The sequence below is a fragment of the Miscanthus floridulus genome, chromosome 16, assembly GCF_019320115.1.
Source record: "Miscanthus floridulus cultivar M001 chromosome 16, ASM1932011v1, whole genome shotgun sequence".
Lineage (NCBI taxonomy): Eukaryota > Viridiplantae > Streptophyta > Magnoliopsida > Poales > Poaceae > Miscanthus > Miscanthus floridulus.
The window spans coordinates 105,693,901-105,717,591 of record NC_089595.1 but is presented as its reverse complement, the minus strand read 5'-3'; the positions used below and the strand labels follow the sequence as shown (position 1 = coordinate 105,717,591).

Genomic DNA, 23,691 nt, shown 5'->3' with positions numbered 1-23,691 from the left:
GCACAGCAACAGCGACGCGCGCTCCCGGACCGTACCCGGCCGCACAATCGGCAGGCATATCTGCATAGATTGAAAACATGATCAATATATATTCATCTTCATCCAAGATGAAATCAATCAAGATCACGATAAAAAAAACGAAAATACCACGTATGTTTGTTATGTTAATTTTCCTCCATTTATGCAACTTTAGACTCCCTCAACTTTTGAGGCAGCATAATTTTAGAAAAAAAATATGAAACTTGTTCCATAATTTTCTACAACAAATCTTTTCTAAGATTAAAACTATTTTAGGGCGTTTAGGTACATGAAAATAAAAAAATTCCACAAAAAAATTAAAAATAGTTGTTCCCCTATTGACTCGGTTAAACTATCAATGTCGCCTAACTTACCCAAAACTAATATGTATCCTCTACTTTTGTACAAAGTACTTTAAACTCCCTAAATCAATGGAGTCTAATTTCTTACTTTTGAACCCTTTCTTGTTTGACTCCCAAAATCAATGGAGTCTGATTTCTTCAACTTTTGAACCATTTGTTTAGCCGTTTTGGATTATGGGTGCATGATTTAGGACAGGTGTAGTGATTTTTGGGACAGGTGTAGGAATTGTATCACAACAAAAACTTGCAGGCTGCCATTTGGGACAGGCGTAGCAATTGTATCAAATTGTTAAAAGATTATTTGGTTTGGTCTGTGATTGCCCGGTGACACATTTGTCCATAGACTGATAGACACCATCGGTATAATCACAGAGAAGAAAAGCAAAACATATGTGTGCAGCAGATGTTCATTGACACATACATACAAAACCAGGTAACGTAAAAAGATTTGGAAAAAAAATCATGGAAGAACATGTGCGGTAAATCACAGGGAGAGCAGGATGGGGAGTCTCAGAGCTCTCAAAGAAGAGTGAATCACCGGAGATAAACTATCGCACACCAAGGTTAGGAGCCCGAGTATTCAGGATCAGAACTCGGGGCCTCTTTACATGTGCGGCGCTCTTTACTGTTCCTACAGAACATTCATGTGCGTCGGCGCCTCTTTACTGATCCAACAACATTGAAGACCACCGATCAAACTCTATCTTCCATACTTGCATCTCAAACTTCTTTGAATCAATACTTTCATGCGTGCAAAAACTGCGAAATCAGTTCTGGATCTGCCAACACTTAAACAAAGTAAATGTCTAATACCATGAATCGCCAAAAACATAAATGTTAACCACCAGAAAATAAAAGAGAACCACTACAGTCAGGAACAGCTGACAACGGAAATGCTTGGCCGTTGAAAAGGTCGTCAGATAGGAGCGAAAGACTAATTATTCAAGGTAATCAAAACCACTAGGGTTGATCATCTGAACTATGCACTTAAAATCATCACCCGACCTTACCAAAATGGCACCAAACCACTGAGATCGACAGATTTTGACTAAGTAAATATGTAAAATAACAAGATCCAATAAACAGAGGCCTCAGAAGGAAGGCAGTAATGATTTTGTAATCAGACATGATATCATACAAATATAACATCCACAGATTTCATCTTCGGCCTCAAAGGAATGAAAATCACAAGACCCAAGGAACAGATAAGAAAATAAAAGACCACGGTAAAGCTAGAAGATGTGGTCGACCTCATAGAGAAGATTAGGCTTATCCACATAGATGGATTCGGACATATGCTTGTCTATTTTTTTTATTTAATCATTGGCCAGAAACCATAGTAACAAATCAAACACCTAAAGATAAAAGAAAATGAAAATCTTGATAGGAGCTGATGATTGTTGGCAGCGGACTCGGAATATGGGTGGTGATATATCAGGATGGTCGGCAAGGCAAACAGATGCCAGTTACGACGAACGAGACCTTTAGATACAATCTTCACCGTCCTCAACCAAAGAAGTAACTCAAATCCCAGGTCAAAGAAGCAACTCAAACCCCCCAGTAAGAAAATCAAAAACCGATTGAAGAGAAACCCAGAAAGAAGCAAAACGCAATCGCCGATCCAGATCCAAATTCTGGAATGGAAGAGCGTGGAGAACTAGAGACAAGGAAATGCTCCTGTGCAGACTGGAGAGGCGGCGGCGTGGAAGATGGAGGTCGCGGGGGCGTTTCTTATATAGAGGCCCCTTGCACACTAGGGTTTTACGGAGGCGGCGGGGCTTCTGGTTCTTCGATTCTCTAGGTCGAGCGAATCTCAGCCGTCCGTCAAAGCCTGTCGTCGATGTCAAGTAGGCCCAACTTTCACTCGAGAAACGACGCGTTTCCGCAATTTAGGCCCAGGCCCAAAAAAAACTAACTCAGGCCCGGCATGCGTCAACGTGGCTCAGCGGTCTCCTACGCTCATCAAAAGTCTGCAGAGGTTGCTCAGGAAAAAAAAAAAAAGGTCTGCAGATTTTCCTAAAAAAAAATCAAAAGTCTGCAGATTTCAAGTTTTCGACGATACATATACGAGGCTGTTACGAGTACCTAAGAGTAGCTCCAACGTTGTGATTCAGAGGGTGTGAGAGAAAGGCTTGTGTTTGATCAATTTGAGAAAACTCTCAATATCTTTTTTTAGTGGGTAGTAATAGAGATTTTGATGAAAAAAATACTTTCTAACAGTTTATTTGGTTATCCAAATATAGCCATCCTCTACTCTGAATTTTTCGCTAGCTAAATATATAAAATGAAGAATGGTTCTCTAGAGTGCGCACAAAATCTAAAAGAAAGGTTGAAAAGCATAAAGATATAGAAAATGTTTTTTATACAAATAGTTATCTAAATGATAATTTAGAAGGTGGGCTTTACAAAGACTCTTGGAGATACTCTTAGTCTTTTTTTCCCGAAAAAGATAATTTATTAAGGATTAAGTGACGTATTTACAAGAGAGTGACTTAACCCACTTTGAAAAACAAGCAAAAAAAAAAGTGACACTCCTAATGAAATACTACACCAAATTATTCTGAACTCTACTAATCTTAACAAACTCTATTCTACGTAGTTGGCCACCCATATGCGTCTCCTCGATAACTTGCCAGATCACCGGATCGTCCGGGGCATTCGCCTGACTAGCAATCGGACTCCAGGATCATTGGCATATCAGGCCACCTTTGCGCCATATGAACGCCTACCCGGAACGCAATCGCCTCTGCCTCTGCCTCTGCCTCTGCCTCTTCTACATCTTTTTTTTTTGTGACTGTGCCTCTTCTACATCCCCGCAATGCAAAATAACATGCCAACCAGTTAGCTTCAGATTGCCATCCCAATCTCTAACTCTAATGACCACCCCAAGGGCCGCCTCCCCATCAAGATGATTGAAAGCAGCGCCAAGCCACGCAACTCAGAAGTCAGGCAAGCGCCATGTTCGTTTGATTTATAAGCCGTACTTTTGCAATCAACGAACAATATTTTTCTCTCACAACAAATCAATCAACAGTACTTTCAGCCATGACTTATCAGCTAAGTGAACAGGGCAAAGGTCCCCAGGCGTCCGATTTCTTGTGCCTGCGGCCAAGATGTGTTGCCAGGCAGGAAGGTGCCTACCAGGGCCCAAACAGGCCCTTACTGCCCATACTCGTTCCTAGACTGTGCTTCCCTTACGTCCATGAGGTCTCCCTCCATGGGATAGCTCTTAGCCTAATTCCTAGCTGCTAAGTTTTAGACAATTTTTTTTAACCGCCACAGGGGAGATTTAGAGCAACTCCAAGAACTTCTTTATATCATTTCTTATTGATAGAAATAAAGATTTCGGTAAAATAATACCCTTCAATAACTTATTTAATTTGATCTGCAAACACTGCCATTGTCTTTTTCAAACTTCTCACTAGCCAAAGATAATGAACGGGTTTGCTTTCTCTAGAGTGCGCATAAGATACAGAGAAGCCGTTGGACGGTGAGAAGATATAGAGGGTGACTTTAGTTCAAATAATGATTAATAGAGTGACTTTTGAGCGACGCTGAGTTCTAAAAATTACTGGATACCAAAAAAAATTCATTCCACCACCAGTTCTCTATTATCCGTTCTTAGAAACATACACGAGATGGGCTCACGTGCATAAAAAGCAACCGGCCACATAACAAATATCTCGTCACCATAGCTGGCCATCTCGGCACGCTAGCTTCCGCCCAGAATCTTTAAAACAATGGGGGTCGACCAAAACATGCCACGTCAAAGGTTCGTCGTACTATAGTTTCTTCGGCAGTTGTGTTGGTTTACTGTCACACCTATGACACGCCAAACTTTTTTTAGCATCCTACCCCACATGTCATGGACTCATTTTCGTGCCAAACCTTGCCACAAGTGTAGCTTCGATTTCGGCCGCCACACTTTCTTTGGCAGCCACAGTTTGCCGAATGTTTAACGTGGCAAGTTTTGGTCATCAACCAAACAGACCCAAAATTTCCATTGCCTACCCAACCTCCCTCTTCTTGCTTCCCGCTTGATCCCAGTCACGCATAAATTGGAAGTTAGATAAGGAATGGCTAGAATGTGTTTTTTTTTATGCTAGCGCACAGATGTTTGATGGGGATAAATTCCATCAGACGCTCGCCCGCACGCCTGACAAGCCTGCCTCCATCCGCGCACCCCGCCTCCATCCCCATCCGTTCGCCTCGCCCCCACGGGCGCACCCAAGCCCCGTTGTGCCCCCAACCATCGGTTCCCAGCGCGATGCACGCAATGTCCGCCGCCCCACCGGCTCGCCGCATCTCATTCCCGGCGCCCCCTGACTCCAAATAGCGGAAAACACGTGCAACAAGAAATACTTGAATGCAACATACGTCTGAAACAGATGAAACATCTAGAATATACACTTACAACATATGTGTGAAAACATATGCAACATCCGGATATAACACTTGCAACTTGCGACATGAAAACACTTGCTGCAACAGAAGACTGAAAACAGATGAAACATTTTAGAACATATTGTTGCAACATATGTGTGAAAACATATGCAACATCCATATCAAAAGGTTTGCAACATACATTTGGAAACAGATAAAACAGTTTGAACAAACGCTTGCAACATGTCTCAGAAACACTTGCAACATGTGCAACATGCCCTGATCTACTTTTGCAACATTCATATGAAACAATTGCAACATGCCTCTGAAACAATTGAAACATACATTTGCAACATAGGAGGAGAGAGGCCTGGGCCGGTCGATTTCGGCCGACGGGGTAGGAGCCGACGGCGAGCGGTTGCGCGTGAGCACCACCTAGCACCAGCGCCAGCGGCGCACGCGAGCACCACCACCACCAGCGCCATCGGCACCGGGCTTGGCTCGGCAGCGACGGTGGAGGATGAGGGGCGGGGAGCGCCATGGCCACCGAGGTGAGGGGAGCTCAGTCGCTGGGGTGGGGCGCCGCGTCAGGTTGGGGAGAGCCGTCCACTCCCCTACAACACCACCGCGCCACGTCCATGAATCTCGCCTGATCTCGCTCGTGCTCCATGGATCTCACCGGGGTGGGGGAGAGGACCGTCGGATCTGCAGGCATTGGGGGCTCCCGGTGAGGACGTCAGGCGTTGGTGCGCTGCGGCAGGGGATGAGGAGCGCGGAAGGGGTAAGGATGGAGAGGAGAAAGCGAAGGGATAAGTTTTTTTTCAATATACATGCGGGCAGGAGCAAGCGACGAGGTGAAAATGTTGTTCGACATTTGTGCAGTCCATCAGACGTACGTCACATAGAATTTCCGTTTTTTTTACCAAAAAAACAATGTTGAGTGTGTTTTTTCAAACTGTTAAAGATGCTCTTAGGTGCACGTGTCAGTCTGCATCTGCACTGTTTTGTGAAAAATAATATACGTATTTACCTCAATCCAAGTGTATTGGAGTGCATCAAGGTAAAACTTACTTTAATTTCTAACTCATCTACTCTAATACAAATGCATCCAAGCCTAACAGAATTAGCTTTCTCTAAAAAATAGCCAATGCAAAAAAAAAATCCTCTAAAAGAATAGCCAATGCATGAAAACCAGCTAACGCAAAGGAGTTTGAAATTTCACACAGATGGCGCCGCGAGGATATTGCTACTGCCACGTGCCACCCGAAGAAATTGGCCACATATACAAGGGCATCACAATTTCACTCCTAAAATTGGCCACATATACAAGAGCATCACAATTTCACGCAAAAAATTATGCACGAGTGTTGCTCCAAGGATGCACAATAAGTTGGTTCCGCATAGATAGATCCAAGAAAAGAATGCAACCATCGACCTCCACAAGTCGAGAACCCAGTTCAACGTCAGATCAGATCAGCTGCAAGCAAAGCGGCACTTCAACAGAGTCAAAGACCACACAGAGGATAGGAATGTTACAACAGTTGGATATCACAGACAGAGATGAGATGCTTCTTTCTTGCATAAGGTGAAGTACAAAGTACAAACCATGGTACAGAGTCCAGCAAACAATCAAACCATGTGAGTCACCTACATCTACTTAATATACAGATACTTTTGCTCGGAGTCTAGTTTGCCGCACTCGTGGTAGCCTGTATGAAAATGTTACTAGCGACCAGTAGAAAGGTTACACGAAGGGATCGTAGCAGCTCAGCTTCTGCTTGGTCCGGTTCTGTCCCCAAGGATCATCTGCGGGTCGAGGGTTGACAGAATTTGGGGCATTGACATACCACCAGATACAACAATTTCTGCAAACCATGCGTGCAAATATATCAAGTCTTTTTTTGCTGGAGTAGCCATCCATGTTTCTTGAAGCAGAATATCAAACTGTGCTGAAATGGCAGAGTAAGAATTTACCGATGCCTTCACGCACAGAAAGATTTGGTCTTATGACATCCTTTGAATTCACCATGAAGATATCACCAATGTAAAGATGGTTCGTTGGGACATAGACGCAGTAAAGATCTTCTTGACCAGAATAACTCTGCAACATAATAACAGGATTGATGCACAGAGACAAAACCATGTGCTAACATCAGAAATGACATTACTACAGCCAAAAAGCCCATGTCATCAATGTATTTCTTCTCGTGCAGCAACTGAAACAATGAGATCATCTCACTTTACCCACATCCACATGTCACAATAGTTAAGTTTCAACCATACAAGAAATAAAACTTGCTTGAATTACTCGCATAACAGTAGATGCATAAAACAAACAGCATTAGCATGAAAAGCTAAAGTAGCCTTGTTTGGAGCAAACCTGGAGGGATACTGACGATGTGATGAAACCAAACGCATATTCTCCAACACGAGGATGCCTTATGATGACCACTTCCTTGAATGCCTGTTTGTTCTGATCTGTAAAAAGCAACCAGAGTTTATTCAGTGCCTCAGCAAATTAGATTGACCAGTTTGATGACTGACATTACCTGGTGATATTGCAGCACTAATTTGCTTCGATGCATTGTAGATATGACGAACAAGAGGCATGTGCTTAATAATCCACTCGCCAAGGCTAAGGACAGATGCCCCCACCCAAGATGACATAAAGACTCCGATCAAAAATATGAAAGTAACAGATGTGATGAAGCCAAGACCTGCGGAATCATCAGAGTGCAAACTGAAAACTTAAGCTGGATAAAAAAAAATGTTCTTCTCACTGATGACAAGCTACCATATAACAATAATTTTGCCTAAATGGCTTGCAGGTTAACTTTCCCAGATTTCTGAAAGAACTGGTAATCTAATCCCATGGTGTATACTGAACTAAATGAAGAATGAAAGTGGTCCCTTTTTTCTGAATGAAAGGAAATCGTAACAATATTATATAATACTCTCTGTTCCAAGTTATAGTTCGCTTTACTTTTGCCCTAAGCCAAACTTTTCTATTTTGACCAAGTTTGTAGAAAAACTATAGTAACATCTACGAGTTCAATATATGCATCATCAAAACATATTTCATGGAGAATTCGATGATGTAGATGTTGGTAGTTTTTTTCTATGAACTTGTCAAAGTTGAAGAAGTTTGACTTAGGACAAAGCTAAAGTGAACTGTAACTTTGAACAAAGGGAGTATCAATTTTTCTAGATTCTGATATTTCAATACAAAAAAGAAGTTAGTTCACATACCGAATATGTTGATTCCCAGTTGAGCATAGATTGGAGAGAAGAATCCATCAACAAAATGAACGAACCACCAGGTGATGTAGAACGTTATTGCTATGGGGAAGAGAATTACACTGGAGAATACCGGCAAATAAAATGATAACAGAAAAAAAAAACATCTTAGTATATGTGGCAGGCACATGGAAAGAAAAATTCATGTAGCATCATTGCAAATTGCATAGAAATGATGCATGCAAAGTCACAGCCATTGATTATCATGGTTCATATACATCCCAGAGTGACACTTCAGGATTCAGGAGAAACAACAGTATTTTTTTAATGCCTAAACTAGAGGCTGGACATATGGGTGTGAAATTAATTGAACAAAAGTGACTAAGGAAATTCCTTGTGATTAGAACTTTATGGTAATCCTACTGTTGGAACATTGTGGAGTATTTCTTCTAAAATCCAAATTCGTGTTCCATATGGCTGTATTTTGAATGTTTGGGTTATCACAAAGGGGTTATCAGTCAAGTGGCAACATGTAAATCCTCCATTCCAACCGTAAGTCCATGAACCTTCTGATATTTCTCAGGATTTATACAAGGTTATCTTATTATTGTTATTATTATTGAAAGGAACAACACCAAGAACCAAGTAAACAAGCATCCCACTGTTCCTAGTAACTACTAGTTAGATAACCATATTGATAACATTGCATCACCTGCCTAAATGACTTCCTGATGTGTAAAGGGGAATGGATGTTAGCACAGCAACAATATAGCACTGCACCAAGAAATTTGACTTTTTTAAGTGGCTACTGGCTACTAAGCCATGGACCATGGTACATATCCCCAACAACCAGGCTATACATGACAAAACCATGGAAAATGAACCTAGAATTAGCTACTAGGAATTCCCATATTCATGTGCCTGAACCTTGATTGCTTCTGTTGGGTTTCAACTCTAGCCTACCCCAACTTGTTTGGGACTTAAAGGCTTTGTTGTTGTTGTTGTTGACAGTTCCATTGCTAAATGCTAGACAGTAATCAAGAGGTGAGGGCGAGGAAAGATTAATTTTGCAAGACTCTTTACCATCCAGTCATGAACTTCTTTGAAGCCCAACTGCGGACGACCTTATGGAAAGCCTGCATTTAAAGAAGAAAAAAAGGGGGTGAATTTTTTTTTAACATGAGCTGTTCTAGCTTGAACCCGGAACATGCTTTCTCAGTTTCAGCAAGGCAATTATCAGATAGGAATGCAAGAGTAGGAGCCAAAAAAAAAAGTATTTCAGTTGCTGTCAAGTAATTGTCATTCCGAATTGGAGCTCAGCGTGCAAAAGCTCTAGGCAGTTTAGAGATTCCACTAACCAAATAAATGTTTTGAATATCATTTTGTTCAACTGGTAATATAGGGGTGTGCCATCGTAGAAAAACAAGTGGGTCACAGTCTTCTCAGCTTTCTATTTTTAAGCAGATCGAAGCTATGCACAATCCAGTACTAATACCATTTGGCCACAAGACCCAAATAGGACATTGAAGCATTTCCTAGTACATAAACTGCTCCTCGGTTCATACCGTTAACAAACATCACAGTCAACAAGATGTAGCTGAGTTTAAAACAACGAAAATAACATAAATCGTAAACTAACCGAACAGACCCTTGAATAAAAGGGGGGCAAGAGAAAAAACAAACAAACTATGCAATCGAGTAGGGAGGGGGGCAGGGGGGCGGAGGCGTACCTCGCGGCCGGAGGAGGAGAGCGCGGCGGAGGCGGAGGAGGCCCTGTCGCCGTCCTCGACCCCGTCGCCGGGCGCCGAGCCGCCGCCGGAGACCGGGATGAGGAGCTCCCGGTCCCGGTCGCGCCCGCCCATCGGGCTCAGGCTCAGCGGAGACTTGTTGTCTCCCATGGGGCTCGTCTACCGCGGCGGCTGTCAGCCGCCGGTCGCCCTTGCCAGCTCGGGTCGTCGCGATCGCTGCTGCGGGGAGGGGATGCCGTCTCGGCACGGCCGCTGGGGCAAGAGACTTTTTCTATTTTTCGTTTTTTTTTCTGGAGTCTTTTGAGAGTTTGCCCCTCTTCTGCTGTCCCGTCCCGTGGGCACCTGTCGAGTCGCTCTTCCTCGCCCACTGCCCCGCCGTGGGATGGAGGCGTGGGGCCCACATGTACGAGCGAGACGAAGCGACAGTAATGAGGTGGGTACGATCATGGTGATCGCTTGATTAATCAGGTCAGGTGAAGCAGAGTTTGATTTGATAGCTAGCAAAACAGTTAGCTCCACGAAATAAACAAATTAACAAAAAGCTGCTGAAGCCTCCAGCAAGTTTGAATTCCCGAAATAGGTAGTAGCACCAGACTGATTTGAACACCGCACAACCAACGTTGTGTAGGGAGTCTCCATCCATCTCGTTGGAGAGAATCGTCTAGTCCAAATTTGCAAGAAACTTGGTGCTTGTTTAGTTCCAAAAACTTTTCCAAAAAGTGCTACAGCAGCCATCACATCGAATCTTGCGATACGTGCACGAAGCATTAAATGTAGACGGAAAAAAAACTAATTGCACAGTTTGGTTGGAAATTGCGAGGCGAACATTTTGAGGCTAATTAGTCTATGATTGAACAATAATTGTCAAATAAAAACGAAAGTGCTGCAGTAGCCGGATTGTCAAAATTCACGAACTAAACACAGTCTTTGATGAAAATGGCATTCCTCAAAATTCATGTCAACATTTCTTTACTTCGAAACAAGCCTAAATAGTACAGCCAGCATAGCACTGACACGGTGGAGGCACTCTCGTCATCTTATGCTTGACATGACGTGACTTTCCCTTGTGGAAATTTCCCGGTCAACCAAAGCCGGAAAGGAGGTAATCCATGGCGGGCTGCAGTGCGCAAGGGAGTTGCCCTAGTTTCAAAAAAAATTTCCCAAAAAGTGCTACAGTACCTATCATATCGAATCTTGCGATACGTGCATGAAACATTAAATATAGACGAAAAAAAAACTAATTGCACAGTTTGGTTGAAAATTACGAGACGAACGTTTTGAGCCTAATTAGTCCATGAGTGAACACTAATTGCCAAATAAAAACAAATGTGCTACAGTAATCCAAATTCCAAAATCCAACCAACTAAACACGCGCTTAGTCCCCGCAACGGAACCATTTGCAACGTGCAAGTTCAAAGCTTAGAAACTCCCAGGACAAAGAAATTACGTGGAACCAGGCACAACATATGAACACATATCAAGAATGTTATTGGAATACGGAGTAATATATAGAGTCTAGCAGGCACATTGAAATTCTTCAAGTTGGAATAGTATATATAGAGTCTAGCAGGCACATTGAAATTCTTCAAGCAAGGTGGGGAGAGGAGCTTCAATTTATTTCCCACTACCAGGCAAGTAAAAATTACAAGGTTTGCACAAGTACACGGTGTGTACTTCATACATAGCGACAGCGTCAATGGTTGGACAGGAACGTACAAATACAGAATGTGAAGGTTCCTCCATGCTTCCACAGACCCTGCAGAAAAGAAAAGAATGGCTGGTTCAGAAACTCGAGCAGAGTTGGTTTGTAAGTTTGTAGCTATTCAAACAGGCCAGACAGGGAAATTACAGCTGCTTATTTCATCACAAATCAGGAAAATATATGGTTAATCAATATATCCAGGTGGGGAAGCTCTCCCCTCCGTAGTTCGCGTAAAAAAAACACAAATCAGGAAAATATGAACAAAGTAACATCTTAGAAAAGCACAGCATACACATATCAGATGCTAGGAGGTAATTCCAGTTCCTGCAGCACTTTTTGTACCAACATGACTTGTGAATCTAAATAAGTGATGATTAAAAGGTCACAAATGCACACAAGGAAGTGGATTCTCAATCGAACAATGATGCTATGTAAGATAATCAATGTATTGAGGCCAACTGCAAACTAAGTTATAGGAGAATGATCTGGAGGGTATTTTTGGTACCAAATAAACAAGTTAACCATCTGTGATATGAGCGGTAAACCCATGAAGATGATTTTGGTGGTACCATGAAACGATTCTGAGTGATGGTATTTGGGCACCATACCGTGCTGAAAATGGAGACCTCAAGGTCCAGTCAGACTGCTTAAACGACACCCTATACACTACGGCACCAGTCTTATAGTCTCAGTAAGCATGAGACCTGGCCTTTGGCCTAAGACCAGGTCTTACACAATAGAAAATTGCAACAAAGTGAGCTGACACAGTTAGAGAGAGCGTGGGAGGACTGTAATCCTTGCTGATGCCTGCCATGTATGAGAAAGAAAAGAAGTTAGGACTTATGTTTATTTTAACTGATATATATGTGGGTCCCGTCTTATAGTCCATCTAGACCTTATACATAACAACAAATTGATCTTAGACACATCACCCTTCTTAAGGTCTATGGTGACCTTATACACTACCGATACCCTATTGTGTACGAGCTCTAGGTCTAGGTTGGTGGCATAGATGTGAATTTCCTAAAGATCGATAAATTAGATACTGCAAGTATGAAAGGCTTGGTATCATGTTGATGGAACTGGGTCATAAGATAAATTCATATGCTAAACTACTCAATAGACAAACTTCTAAGTGTAAACAAATTGAAAATTGTAGCTAAGACCACGATTACAGGGCAAGAACGATATGCCTGCTGTCTTTCTTTTGAAATTTTTTTATTATCAAAACAGTAGTTAGTACTAGCTATACCCACCTTCAATTGAACTTAATAGCTGTTTATTTGAATTGGCCATTGGATTAACTTTGTATAAAACCACAAACAGAGTTAGCTGATTCACATCAGATGGACTAGCAAGTAGCAACATCTGGCTCCAGATGAATCCCAATAAAATTGCTTCTCTCAAAGACCAGAGCTATACTCAAATCAGATAGATTTTTTATCTGAAGTATGGTGAAACTAAAATACTGAATAGGTCAGGTCCATCATAAATGCACAATTACATAATTAACCAAACCAGCAGAAAATAAACTTAATTATTTTCAAGAAATGCATAATCAAAAGTGAGAACATCTACACAGTGATGCAAAATACAGATTTGCAGGTCACCTTCAAATCAAATTCACAATAGAGAACATGGGCATCTTCATGAAGGTCTGGTGGACCAATAATTCACAATCATGATAAAAAAAATATAATTGTATCATGATTGGCAAGCATGATATTCAAAATACTAATAAGTTAGCTATACACCTATACTACTTGCTCTTTAGGTTATTATATCACAGTAGTAGTTATCCAAACTTGTGGGCCTTTCTTGAGGAATTGTTCTACTAAGAAAACAACCAAGAGTCCAGAATAGCAAAAAAAAATATGATAGATGACAATGGGTCAAAGCCTTGTTAGACTCATGCACCCAGCTTGAACTAAATCCTCATAAAATCAGTTGAATATAAAAACAATAAAAAGATCTCATGGAATCAAATAGAAGCACAAACAATTTGAAAATTGTAGCAAGTACCATGACAGGGAGATGGAGAAGGAAAGGCCAAATCCCCATATTTCAGTTATTTACTGCTGTTATTACTAAAACAATAGCCCTGAACCCTTAGATTGATCTTATTGTTGGATTTATTCTTCTCTAAGGTTACATTCAGTTATTAATGTCCTCGCAGTGTAGTATGTAATTACTCAATCTATTTCACCTCTAGCTCTGCCACTGTTTTCGCATGTCTAAATTTGGTTAATTCGGAAAAAAAAAGGGCTTAAGGGTGTCAGTGGCAAGCCTTAAAAGTTCCCAAAATCCACTAACCTTGGATAAAGATGAACCTCGGATCACAATTGCAGCTGAAACTAAGCATATTCTTACTGCAAGCCAACAACATCGGGCAAATTATTTGATGCTGATTTGATATGGGATTCTGGGTACAGCACAGTCAAACTATCGGTAAAACCAGCAAAGATGAAACCGTATGTTTTCTCATCGGCAAGAGAAGCACTCCAAGGAGACAGCATCTGCACGATTGCGGGAAGACTGACCTCTCTCGAATCACGACATCAGAGCTTGGAAGCGAAGTGCTTCCGCTTCTCCTCATCGCTCTCCTCGACAATTCCGACTGACCTGCAGGCCTCAGGGTACATGGACATCCTTATGGACGCGTACACGCCCCCATCCCACTTCCTGGCCGCGAGCTGCTCGGCAAGCTTGAAGGCCTCGGCCGCCGTCTCGTCCGCGGAAGGGTAGACGGCATCCACGATGCCCATCTCCTTGCCCTCGGCGGCCCTGACCTTCTTGCCCCTGAGCGCGACGTCGCGGAGCGCGTTGGCGGCGGTGATCTTGGCGCGGAGCACGGCCATGAAGTAGGGCGGGAGCGGGAGGCCGATGTCGACCTCGCTCATGTAGAGCACCCCGCGGTCGCCGCGCATGACGCGGTAGTCGTGGCAGAGCGCGAGGAGGCACCCGCCGGCGGAGGCGTGGCCGGTGACGGCGGCGACGGTGGGCATGGGGAGCGCGAGCAGGTCGGCGGCGAGCGGGCGGAGCGCGGCGACGAGCTCGCTGAGGCGCGCGCGGGAGGTGCCCGCCCACCCGATGTCGAGCCCGTTGGAGAAGAAGCGGCCCTCGCCGACGGTGACAAGCGCGGCCCCGGGCCCCGCCTTGGCCGCGGCTTCCGCGGCGGAGGCGACGGCGGAGCGGAGCGAGGAGATGAGGGCGTGGCCCAGCCGGTGCTCGCCGTCGCCGGTGAGGGTGAGGACGAAGACGCTGCCGCGCTGCTGCAGGGTGCACATCGTGCCGGCGGGGCGGCTCTCGCGGTAGGTGCGGAGCGTGGAAGGCGTGTGTGGCCTTCGGCTCTTCGCTCTTCAGCATCAGAGCAGGCGATGAAGGAGCGCTCGATTTTTGTTTTGGCCGGCCGAATCGTCGCAACTCACAAGGCAGCCAGATTGGCCGTAGTGGGACGTACGCTCCAAGATGCGATATTATTCAATTTGATACGGATTGGGGCTTCTGACTCTACTAGGAGGGTTAAACTGAAATGGGTGACGGAACGGAAGAGTCAAGAGTTTGCCACGATGGTGCCACAACGTTGACACTAAACACAAACGTTTGGGGACAGCTAAATAGATAGTATTATCAGCAGGTAATCGCGGGTCCAGATTACTAAACATGTTTTTTTTAGGGATCTGGAGGGGATTACTACTATTCTCATGTGTTACTCCTACTAGGCAAATCTGTCTATCTTCCAGCGTGTGTTAACATAGACGGGTACCTTTCAGCAGCAGATAAACGTGAGTCCAGATTCCACAAACACGCTGCTGCATTCCCTTCCTTTTTGTATGTTCCTGGCTTCCAGCGAGTGTTAAACATAGACGGGTACCTTTTAGCAGCAGATAAACGTGAGTCCAGATTCCACAAACATGCTGCTGCGTTCGTTGTATGTTCCTGGCTTCCAGCTAGTGTAACAATGTAACATAGACAGGTACAGAGACTTTCAGAGAAACACAAAGGCTCATAAACATGCGATCTGACATGGTACGACGTATTGAGAGTATAGGTTGGGCATGGAGCAGTGCTAAACTTCAAACCACCGAAGTAAACAGCTTGGAGCAGTGCTAAACTTCAAACCACCGAAGTAAACAGTCTGGGTTGGCTGGTTCGTATCGTTATTGGTTCGTGAAAAAGTACTGCTGACTGATTTGTGTAAAAGAAAAATACTGTTCCGGCTAGAAATTTACGATCGTTTACGACAAGCCACAGCCAAACGAGGTTATACTCGACATTTCCCATTTGTATAAACTGTGTAGTTCAGAACTGGTGAAAGCTCAAAAAACGGACAGTTGAGACTAGGCCAAAGTAGCACCAAGACATAAAAAATTGGATAGTTCAGGACAGTCAAATTATATCAGTTTTACAGAGAATTCGCAAGAACACTGGATATCATTTTTCGCAAGTGAACTAGCATGTTAAACAACAGACCAACTGAACTGTACGTGATTTTTCCATATCAGAAGTATTGAGGTACAAAAAGGAACTAGTCTACTTCTGTGCAGCAGCATCTGTTAGCTTTGGAATCGTATCGTCTTTGCCATGGGAAACACAAATATCAATTTTCGCAGGCAAGATTAAGGGTATGGTATCAACTGCAACTGCTCACATCATTACCAAGTCTCTCCATGCCCATATAATCAACTAATTTCTAGAAAACTTGAGTCACGCAGCATACACACTTTCTGGCACAATGAAGCATGCTCATGCAGGCAACTCGAGCTTAACATTGTTCTTCCAACTGCAATGATCGATATGGAAGCGTCAATACTTAGTAACAAAGAAATATGATGATAGATGTTAATGGTACGTGACATTTCACAACGGTATGCAGTTTACCTTAAGAAATAATAGTAAAAGAAATCTGCATACAGAGCTGTTTGCACCAAACCAGCAAGCCAAGCTGAAAGAGATAGACCATTAGTGGACAACAATTCTGATAAAACATGTGGGATAAAACACTATACCATAGTGACAACTTACGGATCCATCTGCTGTGATGACCCTCCGTGAAATAACGGTAAATCCAGTTTAGAATGTAAAATGCACGGTAGGCCCTGGGAAAACAAGTATGGTGTTACTATAAAGAGACAAAGTAGCTAGAGAACTGAAAAGTGTGGAGAATTTAATCTTCTAGAGAATTTGTTCTTGTCTCATGATGCAACTTTGATATGTCATACTCCTATTTTGTCCACTCTAGGAAAGATATACTCCCTCCGTACATGAATAAATCAATTCCTAGAGTTGTCTTAAGTCAAAGTTTTTTTTATGTTTGACCAAATTTATAGAAAAGACCACAAATATTTATGAAACCAAATAAGCACATTATGAAAATATATTTTATGGTGTATCTAATGATACTAATTTGGTGCTATAAATCTTTGCGCTCTTTTATATAAATTCGGTCAAAACTTTGAAAAGTTTGACTTAAGACAGAATTGATTTATTCAGGTATGGAGGTAGTACTAAACTGAAAATTAACCAAAAAAGACAATCCAAGTAAAATGGTAAACAAAGAAAAACATAGTTGCATATAGTGCATGCCTGAAATTAAGCTAGAAACCCAGGATCAAAGGTTAAGTTTCTTTGGATTTTTGGACTCCGAGACTATCCCTCCCTCCCTCCCTCTAAAATATGAACTCCAAATAACACGAGATGATCCATTACTATATTTCTATAGCATCAATCAGATATTAACTACACTATATGCGTCTGAAATTCTTATATTGGTTTGAGCCACTTATTGAGGATATGCATATCTATTAAATGCTGGTATATTTCAAGACTGCAGCATTGAACTATGTACAATGCCATAAATTGTTTCACCTTTACTGGATAGCAGGCTTTGAATACAACAGATGTGTTCAGAAAAATAGCAAATTTGCCGACAAAGGAGTAAAAAAATGTACCCAAGGAAGAAAACATATTGTCCAGTTAAGTTATCCACATTTCTGCTTCTCTGGAGCAACACTAACTGTGGGAGAATGGCCACTGCCTCCAAATAGATTGAAAAAGCCCAGCATATCTGCAAAGGAACAGTGTTTTAGCCTCCATCAATGAATCTTTGGAACAATTAGTAACACTTCAGTATACACATAAAAAAAAAGACATACCCAGTGCAGAGAGCTCCCGCTCTGTGCGGGGTCTGGGGAAGGGTGTTAGTGGCAAGCCTTACCCTCGCCTGTGCAATGCGAGGAGACCGCGACTCGAACCCAGGACCTTCCGGTCACAGGCGGTAAGACACTACCGCTTGCACCAGGCCCGCCCTTCAACACTTCAGTATACACATAACTTATAATATTTTGAGGATTCTGATATGTTATCATTTAACTTCCATTTTAGTAGCTAATGATCACAGCAACTATGATAAGGTAAGACAATTCAAGCCAAACAGGCAATTACTAATAAAAGAAAGTATGTAAAAGCAATTGAACTGTACTAATAGATTTGCAAAAGTGTGAAGAGATTCTGATCAAAGTATATGGGTGTGAACTGAGCAAATAATTGTAAATTTGGAAAAATTATAAATGAACTTCGTAGAGTAAAATGCAGTTTTAGTTTCGCATCCCTTTTACAGTTTTACATTCTAGGCATTGCATTGCCCTTCGGTAAACTAATCATCAAGTTTTCTACTATAACATAGATACACATACAACATGAATCTGAAAATTTGACCAACAGCAAATAATATCTACTAGTCATGTACATATATACAATCTCCTGCTGCCTACTAATCATTATTCAATTATGAGGCAGATCACATCTGACTTCATGCAAGTAAGAAATCAAGTATGGTCCTATTATCTACTAGTGGTGTGGATCCAATTTCATACCCAAGACAATCATACACAGCAGTCACATCACTAGCACAGTTTGTCAGACACGGAATCATTATTCAATTAATAGGTAGCTTTTACCATTCTAGCAACAACAAAATGGAGGGCAAACTAACAATGCAAAAGATAATATATTTTCTCTATCTTTTTTACCAGAACACAGCTTAAAATTTCATCACGGATCCCATAACACCATCATCAATTCAATAATGCAATGAGTAAAACAGGACAGATCCAATAGAGAGAAAACATCACCTCGCGGAAGGTGAACCGCTCGTGGAACATCAGCGCGAGCAGGAATGATGCGGCGACGAGCACCGCATGGCGGAAGGTGTCCTGCTCCTTGTCGTACGTCCTCCGTACCTGCGGGTGGCGGCGCACGCACCACACGATGGCCGCCGAGCTGGTGATGAACACCACCTTCATCACCGAGTTGTAGAGCGAGACGTAGTCCGTGAAGAGGTCCAGGTACCTCGCGACGAACACCAACATGTACAGCTCCTGCGTCTTCCTCGACACCCCTGAGCAGCGGCGCCCAGATCTGTAAGCGGCAAGCCCCCCCCTAACAGGCGGTCGAAACCCTATCGCTGCTACGGCTTACCTGAGCAGGACTTGGTGGCGTAGATCTTGAGGAGGAGGACGAGAACCGAGAAGAGGTGGGTCATGTCCCCGAGGAACCGGAAGGCGTTCATGGCTGCGGTTCCGGCGGTGGCGGCGCCGGCGGCGCAGAGGCTAGGCCGTTAGGGTTTGGGGGTTTAGAACAGCAGCTCCAGATGCGCAGGGAAATGGCGGAGAGGATCAGGGGAGAGGTGGGCTGAGGACACCAGGACAGGAAGAAACGAGAAGGGAGGTGACACCCTCGTCCGAATTTTTTATATTTTAGTCTTTTTTTTTCAAGTTTCTAATAAATAGATCTCTAGCGAAAAAAATTCAGAAAATAAACCCTTAGCTCAGCGTCATTGATGCTAGCGCCGAGCTAACACGTCTCGACGCCAGCGTCTCTGGCGCCGAGATCCTGGGTACGGTAGATAACATGACAGTGAATTCGGCGTCAGTCACTCTGACGCCGAGCTCGGCGCCGTAGATCTCTTCCTCTCTCCCTCTCTCGCCTTAGTAGAGCTGCCGCCGCCCACGCCCTTACCTCCACCGGCCACCCTCGCCCGCGCCCTATCGCGCGCTCTGAGCCTCGCGGTCGCCCCGCGCCGCGCCCTAGTGGACGGCCCACGCCCCGCGGCCACGCCCCTCCCCCCGCGTCGCGCCGTTGCCCACGGCTGGCCGCCGGCGCCGCTCAATGTGGTAGTTGGAGATGGTTGTCAGACTCATGTTTCCGTAGCAGATCCTCCTTATGAGATCTTTTTGACACAGAATTGTCCGAGTAAGTGTCTTAACAGCATGATTTTTGGGAGCTTACCCTATTCCTTACATCTATTTCTTTCATTCTTTCCTCATTCTCTACTGATGTTGTAGGAAACATTCCTGAGAATGTGGATGTGCCTCCTGTTGCTGCGTAAGTGCACTTTGGAGATGGATTCTATGGCTCCAATAGTGTTGAAATTATGCATGATTCGGAGCCATATGAGATGGCTAAGGCTCTTGATTCTGATGATGATCGCCCTATTGGAGAGCTGACAGAGAGTGATGTTGAGATGATGAGGCATATCTTTCCTGGCCATCGTGATCCTAGAGTTCACGAGTTCAGCGATCTTGCTCATTCCGATCAGGCATTTGCAGAAGGACATGATAATGAGCTCCTAGAAGCTCCTGAGGTCGATCCTAACATGATAATTGAGAATGAGAGGGTGTTCAATGACATCCCTGCTTTGAAGAGGTGGTTGCAGGCTTTTGTAGTGATACGAAAAAGGCCTTATAGGATATTGCATTCATATGTGGAGCGTCATTACACAGTTGTGTGTGACAAGGAACGCTGTCTATGGAGGGTTTGTGCAAGAAAGCAACAGGTAACCGGAAAATAGAAGATCACAAAAGTTGTCAGGCCACATAATTGTGCTGACCATGAGCTGACACTGAGGCATTGATAGTTGACATCTACCCTCATTGCCAAGCGGTTGATGGGAATTTTACAGGGAGAACCCAATATGAAGGTGAGGACAATTATCAGGACCGTTAAAGCGTTGTATGGAGGATATGTGATAACTTATGGTAAAGCATGCAGGGCTAAGCAGCGAGCATGAAAGATGATATATAGGGACTAGAAGGATGGGTATGAGCAGCTGCCAGTTCTTTTCAATGTAATCAAAGCGGTGAATCTAGGCATGCATTATGAGTACATCCCAAAACCTAACGCATGGAAGGATGGGAGACCGATATTCTTTCGTGCCTTCTGGTGATTCCCTCAGTGTGTCGAGGCCTTTAGGCACTGTCGTCTCGTCTTCTCCATTGATGGTATGTTCTTGATTGGTAAATATCAGGGCACACTTCTTATAGCCATATCCTGTGATGCGAATAACAAGTTGGTTCTTTTGGCATTTACTTTGGTTGAGAAGGAGAATAATGACAGTTGGGGATGGGTCTTAAGGCTAGTCTGGATACACGTGGTTAGCTCTGGCAGTGAGGTTGGCGTCATATCTGATAGGCACCAGGGCATACTTAATGTCATGCGAGAGCAGATAGAGGGGTATTGAAGGGTTGAGATGGCGGACTAGAGGGGGGTGAATAATCTTTTCTAAAACTTAATCGCGTCGGCTAACCGATACAAATACAGAATTAAAACTATCGGTCTAGCCAAGACTATACCCCACTATATATGTTCACTAGCACCTTTCAAAGATAACAATTATGCAACAAAGGTGCCGGGCTAGCTAGAGCTCTCCTAAACAATTCTAAGAGCAAGGTTACACAAACCTATGCCACTAGTATTTTAAGCAACAAGAGAGCTCCTACACATGCTAGTAAGCAAAAGCACAAAGCTAACGATGCTCACTAGCAATGCTCAATAACAAGGCAACCAATGCCTAATTAGAGAGCGCAAATACTTAGCTACACAAACTAAGCAATATGACTAACAAGGTTACTAAAACCAAATTAACCACGCAAGGGAGCTACTTCTATGCTACATAAGCAAGAAGGTAATTAGTAAGCTACACAAGCTATCTAATTACAAGAGCAACTACACAAGCTTAATATGTATAAAAGTAATTGCAAGCTTGTGTAATGGGAATGCAAACCAACAGGAAGAACAAGGTTGACACGATGATTTTTCTCGTGAGGTTCACGTGTTTGCCAACACGCTAGTCCCCGTTGTGTCGACCGCTCACTTGGTGGTTCGGTGGCTAATTAGCATCACCCGCTAAGCCCGTACGTCGGGCGCCGCAAGAACCTACCCCTTGAGTGAGGGTAGCTCAATGACACGCTTTACTAGAGTTGCTCTTCGCGGCTCCCGCGGGGCGAGCACAATGCCCCACACAAGCACTTCTCCGGAGCGCCGTACAAACTTCTTGCGCGCTTCGACGGAGACCACCACCAAGCCATCTAGGAGGTGGCAACCTCCAAGAGTAACAAGTACCACCGGCTTGCAACTCGATCACCTAGTGCCACTCGATGTAACCTCATGATGCAATTGCACTAGAATCGCTCACTCACACAATCGGATGATCGCTATCAAGTATGTGTGAGATGGAGGGCTCCTAAGCACTCTCAAGCATGAACACAAAGTCCCACAAGGTGCTCCACACCAGCCATGGCCGAAGGCCACTTCTATTTATAGCCCCAAGGGCTAAACTAGCCGTTACCTCTTCATTGGGCAATGGTCGGGCCGACCGGATGCTCCGGTCGTGTTGACCGGACGCTGGACCTCAGTGTTCGGTCGCCCACAGACGGCCACATGTCCCGATTCCAACGGTCACTTAACCTGACTGGACGCAGTAGCTTTTAACTGACCGGACGTTGAACCCCCAGTGTCCGGTTATTTCCAGTAAGGTACCGACCTTGACCGGATGCGTCCGATCACACTTGATCGGACGTAGCCAGCGTCCGGTCACACTCCAGCTTCTGCGTCATCGTACGTCAGCCTGACTGGACGCACCCTGCCAGCGTTCGGTGCTTTCAAACCCAGCGTCTGGTCAGTTGACCGACGCTAGCGTCTTCGTGATCAACTCATTTTTACTTCTAACTTCTTCACCCTTGCTCCAATGTGCTAACCACCAGAACTTGCATCCGGCGCAATAGAAAATAGGCATTCCATTTTCCCAAAAGCGCCGAATCCCGCCGAGCAAGCTCGGCGGGAGGGAGAGAGGGACCCAAACCCATCTCAACCCTACAAACACCTCCTCCTTTGTAAATGTGCCAACACCATCAAGTGTACACCACCATATGTATGTGTGTTAGCTTTTCACAATCATTTCCTAAAGGATGTTAGCCACTCAACTTGCCACGCCACTCGATCCTAGCGACGATGCAAAGTTAGATCACTCGAGTGGCACTAGATGACCGATATGCAAACAAGTTTGCCCCTCTTGATAGTATGGCCATCTATCCTAAACCCGGTCATAAACTTCTCTACACACCTATGACCGGTGAAATGAAATGCCCTAGGTTATACCTTTGCCTTGCGCATTCCATTCCATCTCCTCCAATGTTGATGCAACACATGCACCAACATGATCAACAATGATATGATCCACTTCATATCATCACGTAATCATATTGGTTCATCGATCTTGACTTTACTTGCTCTTCACCGTTGCCATCGTCTATCGGCGCCAAGTCTTGCTCAAGCTTCACCGCCACGCGGTCCATCACTCCAAAGCCTTTGACTTGCCCTTCACGCTTGCAACCGGTCCATCAAGCCAAGTCTTGTCTTGATCTTCTCCACCTTGATCACATGACTCAATGTCATGTCTCATGTGCATTTAAGCTCCTTTATCATCATATGTATGAGCTTTGCATCATCTCCAAGCCATTTTCACCTTCATGGCATATATTGCTCACACACATGTACCTGTGGACTAATCACCTGTGTATCTCACATAAACACAATTAGTCTACCTAAGTTGTCACTCAATTACCAATACCAAACAAGGACCTTTTAGGTATGCACCTTTGCACCATCGTTGGTGTACTCGGCACCTTGCTGAGAATCTATTCCAGAAGGATGATGTGAAGGGTAACTTTGATTTGTTCTAGGAGGCTGCTCGACAGCTTGAGGACAAGTACTTTCAAAAAAAATTGGAGTAGAGCAGAACCATATCAAATGTAGAAGGTAGACAATGGATCACAGGTTTGATGAGGGATTTGAAGAAATGGACGAGAGCTCACAACGCCGGTGGATGGAGGTACGAGTTTTAGTGTAGCAACATGGCGGAGTCATTCAATAAGTTGCTATTAGGGATACGTAGTATGCCCAT

General features: G+C 43.9%; 3 protein-coding genes and 3 non-coding genes across 6 annotated transcripts; all 6 read right to left on the bottom strand.

The window, feature by feature from the left end:
* Positions 1-1,288: 1,288 nt before the first annotated feature.
* Positions 1,289-1,389, bottom strand: LOC136514634 (small nucleolar RNA snR60/Z15/Z230/Z193/J17). Its single transcript, XR_010773782.1, has one exon. It is a non-coding gene; the product is annotated as a small nucleolar RNA snR60/Z15/Z230/Z193/J17 (small nucleolar RNA).
* Positions 1,390-1,467: 78 nt separating this feature from the next.
* Positions 1,468-1,550, bottom strand: LOC136514660 (small nucleolar RNA U83). Its single transcript, XR_010773802.1, has one exon. It is a non-coding gene; the product is annotated as a small nucleolar RNA U83 (small nucleolar RNA).
* Positions 1,551-1,788: 238 nt separating this feature from the next.
* Positions 1,789-1,886, bottom strand: LOC136514651 (small nucleolar RNA Z43). Its single transcript, XR_010773798.1, has one exon. It is a non-coding gene; the product is annotated as a small nucleolar RNA Z43 (small nucleolar RNA).
* A 4,399-nt stretch (positions 1,887-6,285) lies between these two features.
* Positions 6,286-10,069, bottom strand: LOC136510154 (protein LIKE COV 1-like). The gene is made up of 7 exons (XM_066504711.1): positions 9,731-10,069; positions 9,084-9,136; positions 8,013-8,122; positions 7,313-7,480; positions 7,144-7,241; positions 6,738-6,864; positions 6,286-6,628 (listed from the first exon to the last, which is right to left on the bottom strand). The coding sequence occupies exons 1-7, from the start codon at positions 9,896-9,898 to the stop codon at positions 6,531-6,533; spliced, it is 822 nt and encodes a 273-aa protein (XP_066360808.1). The 5' UTR covers positions 9,899-10,069; the 3' UTR covers positions 6,286-6,530.
* Positions 10,070-11,281: 1,212 nt separating this feature from the next.
* Positions 11,282-14,908, bottom strand: LOC136510155 (enoyl-CoA delta isomerase 2, peroxisomal-like). Its single transcript, XM_066504712.1, has 2 exons — positions 13,991-14,908; positions 11,282-11,504 (listed from the first exon to the last, which is right to left on the bottom strand). Exon 1 carries the CDS (start codon positions 14,735-14,737, stop codon positions 14,009-14,011), a length of 729 nt encoding a protein of 242 aa, XP_066360809.1. The 5' UTR covers positions 14,738-14,908; the 3' UTR covers positions 11,282-11,504; positions 13,991-14,008.
* Positions 14,909-15,801: 893 nt separating this feature from the next.
* LOC136512480 (ER lumen protein-retaining receptor A-like) lies at positions 15,802-19,173 on the bottom strand. The gene is made up of 6 exons (XM_066506432.1): positions 18,930-19,173; positions 18,584-18,849; positions 17,402-17,517; positions 16,476-16,549; positions 16,332-16,395; positions 15,802-16,233 (listed from the first exon to the last, which is right to left on the bottom strand). Exons 1-6 carry the CDS (start codon positions 19,018-19,020, stop codon positions 16,197-16,199), a joined length of 648 nt encoding a protein of 215 aa, XP_066362529.1. The 5' UTR covers positions 19,021-19,173; the 3' UTR covers positions 15,802-16,196.
* Between the last annotated feature and the right edge of the window lie 4,518 nt (positions 19,174-23,691).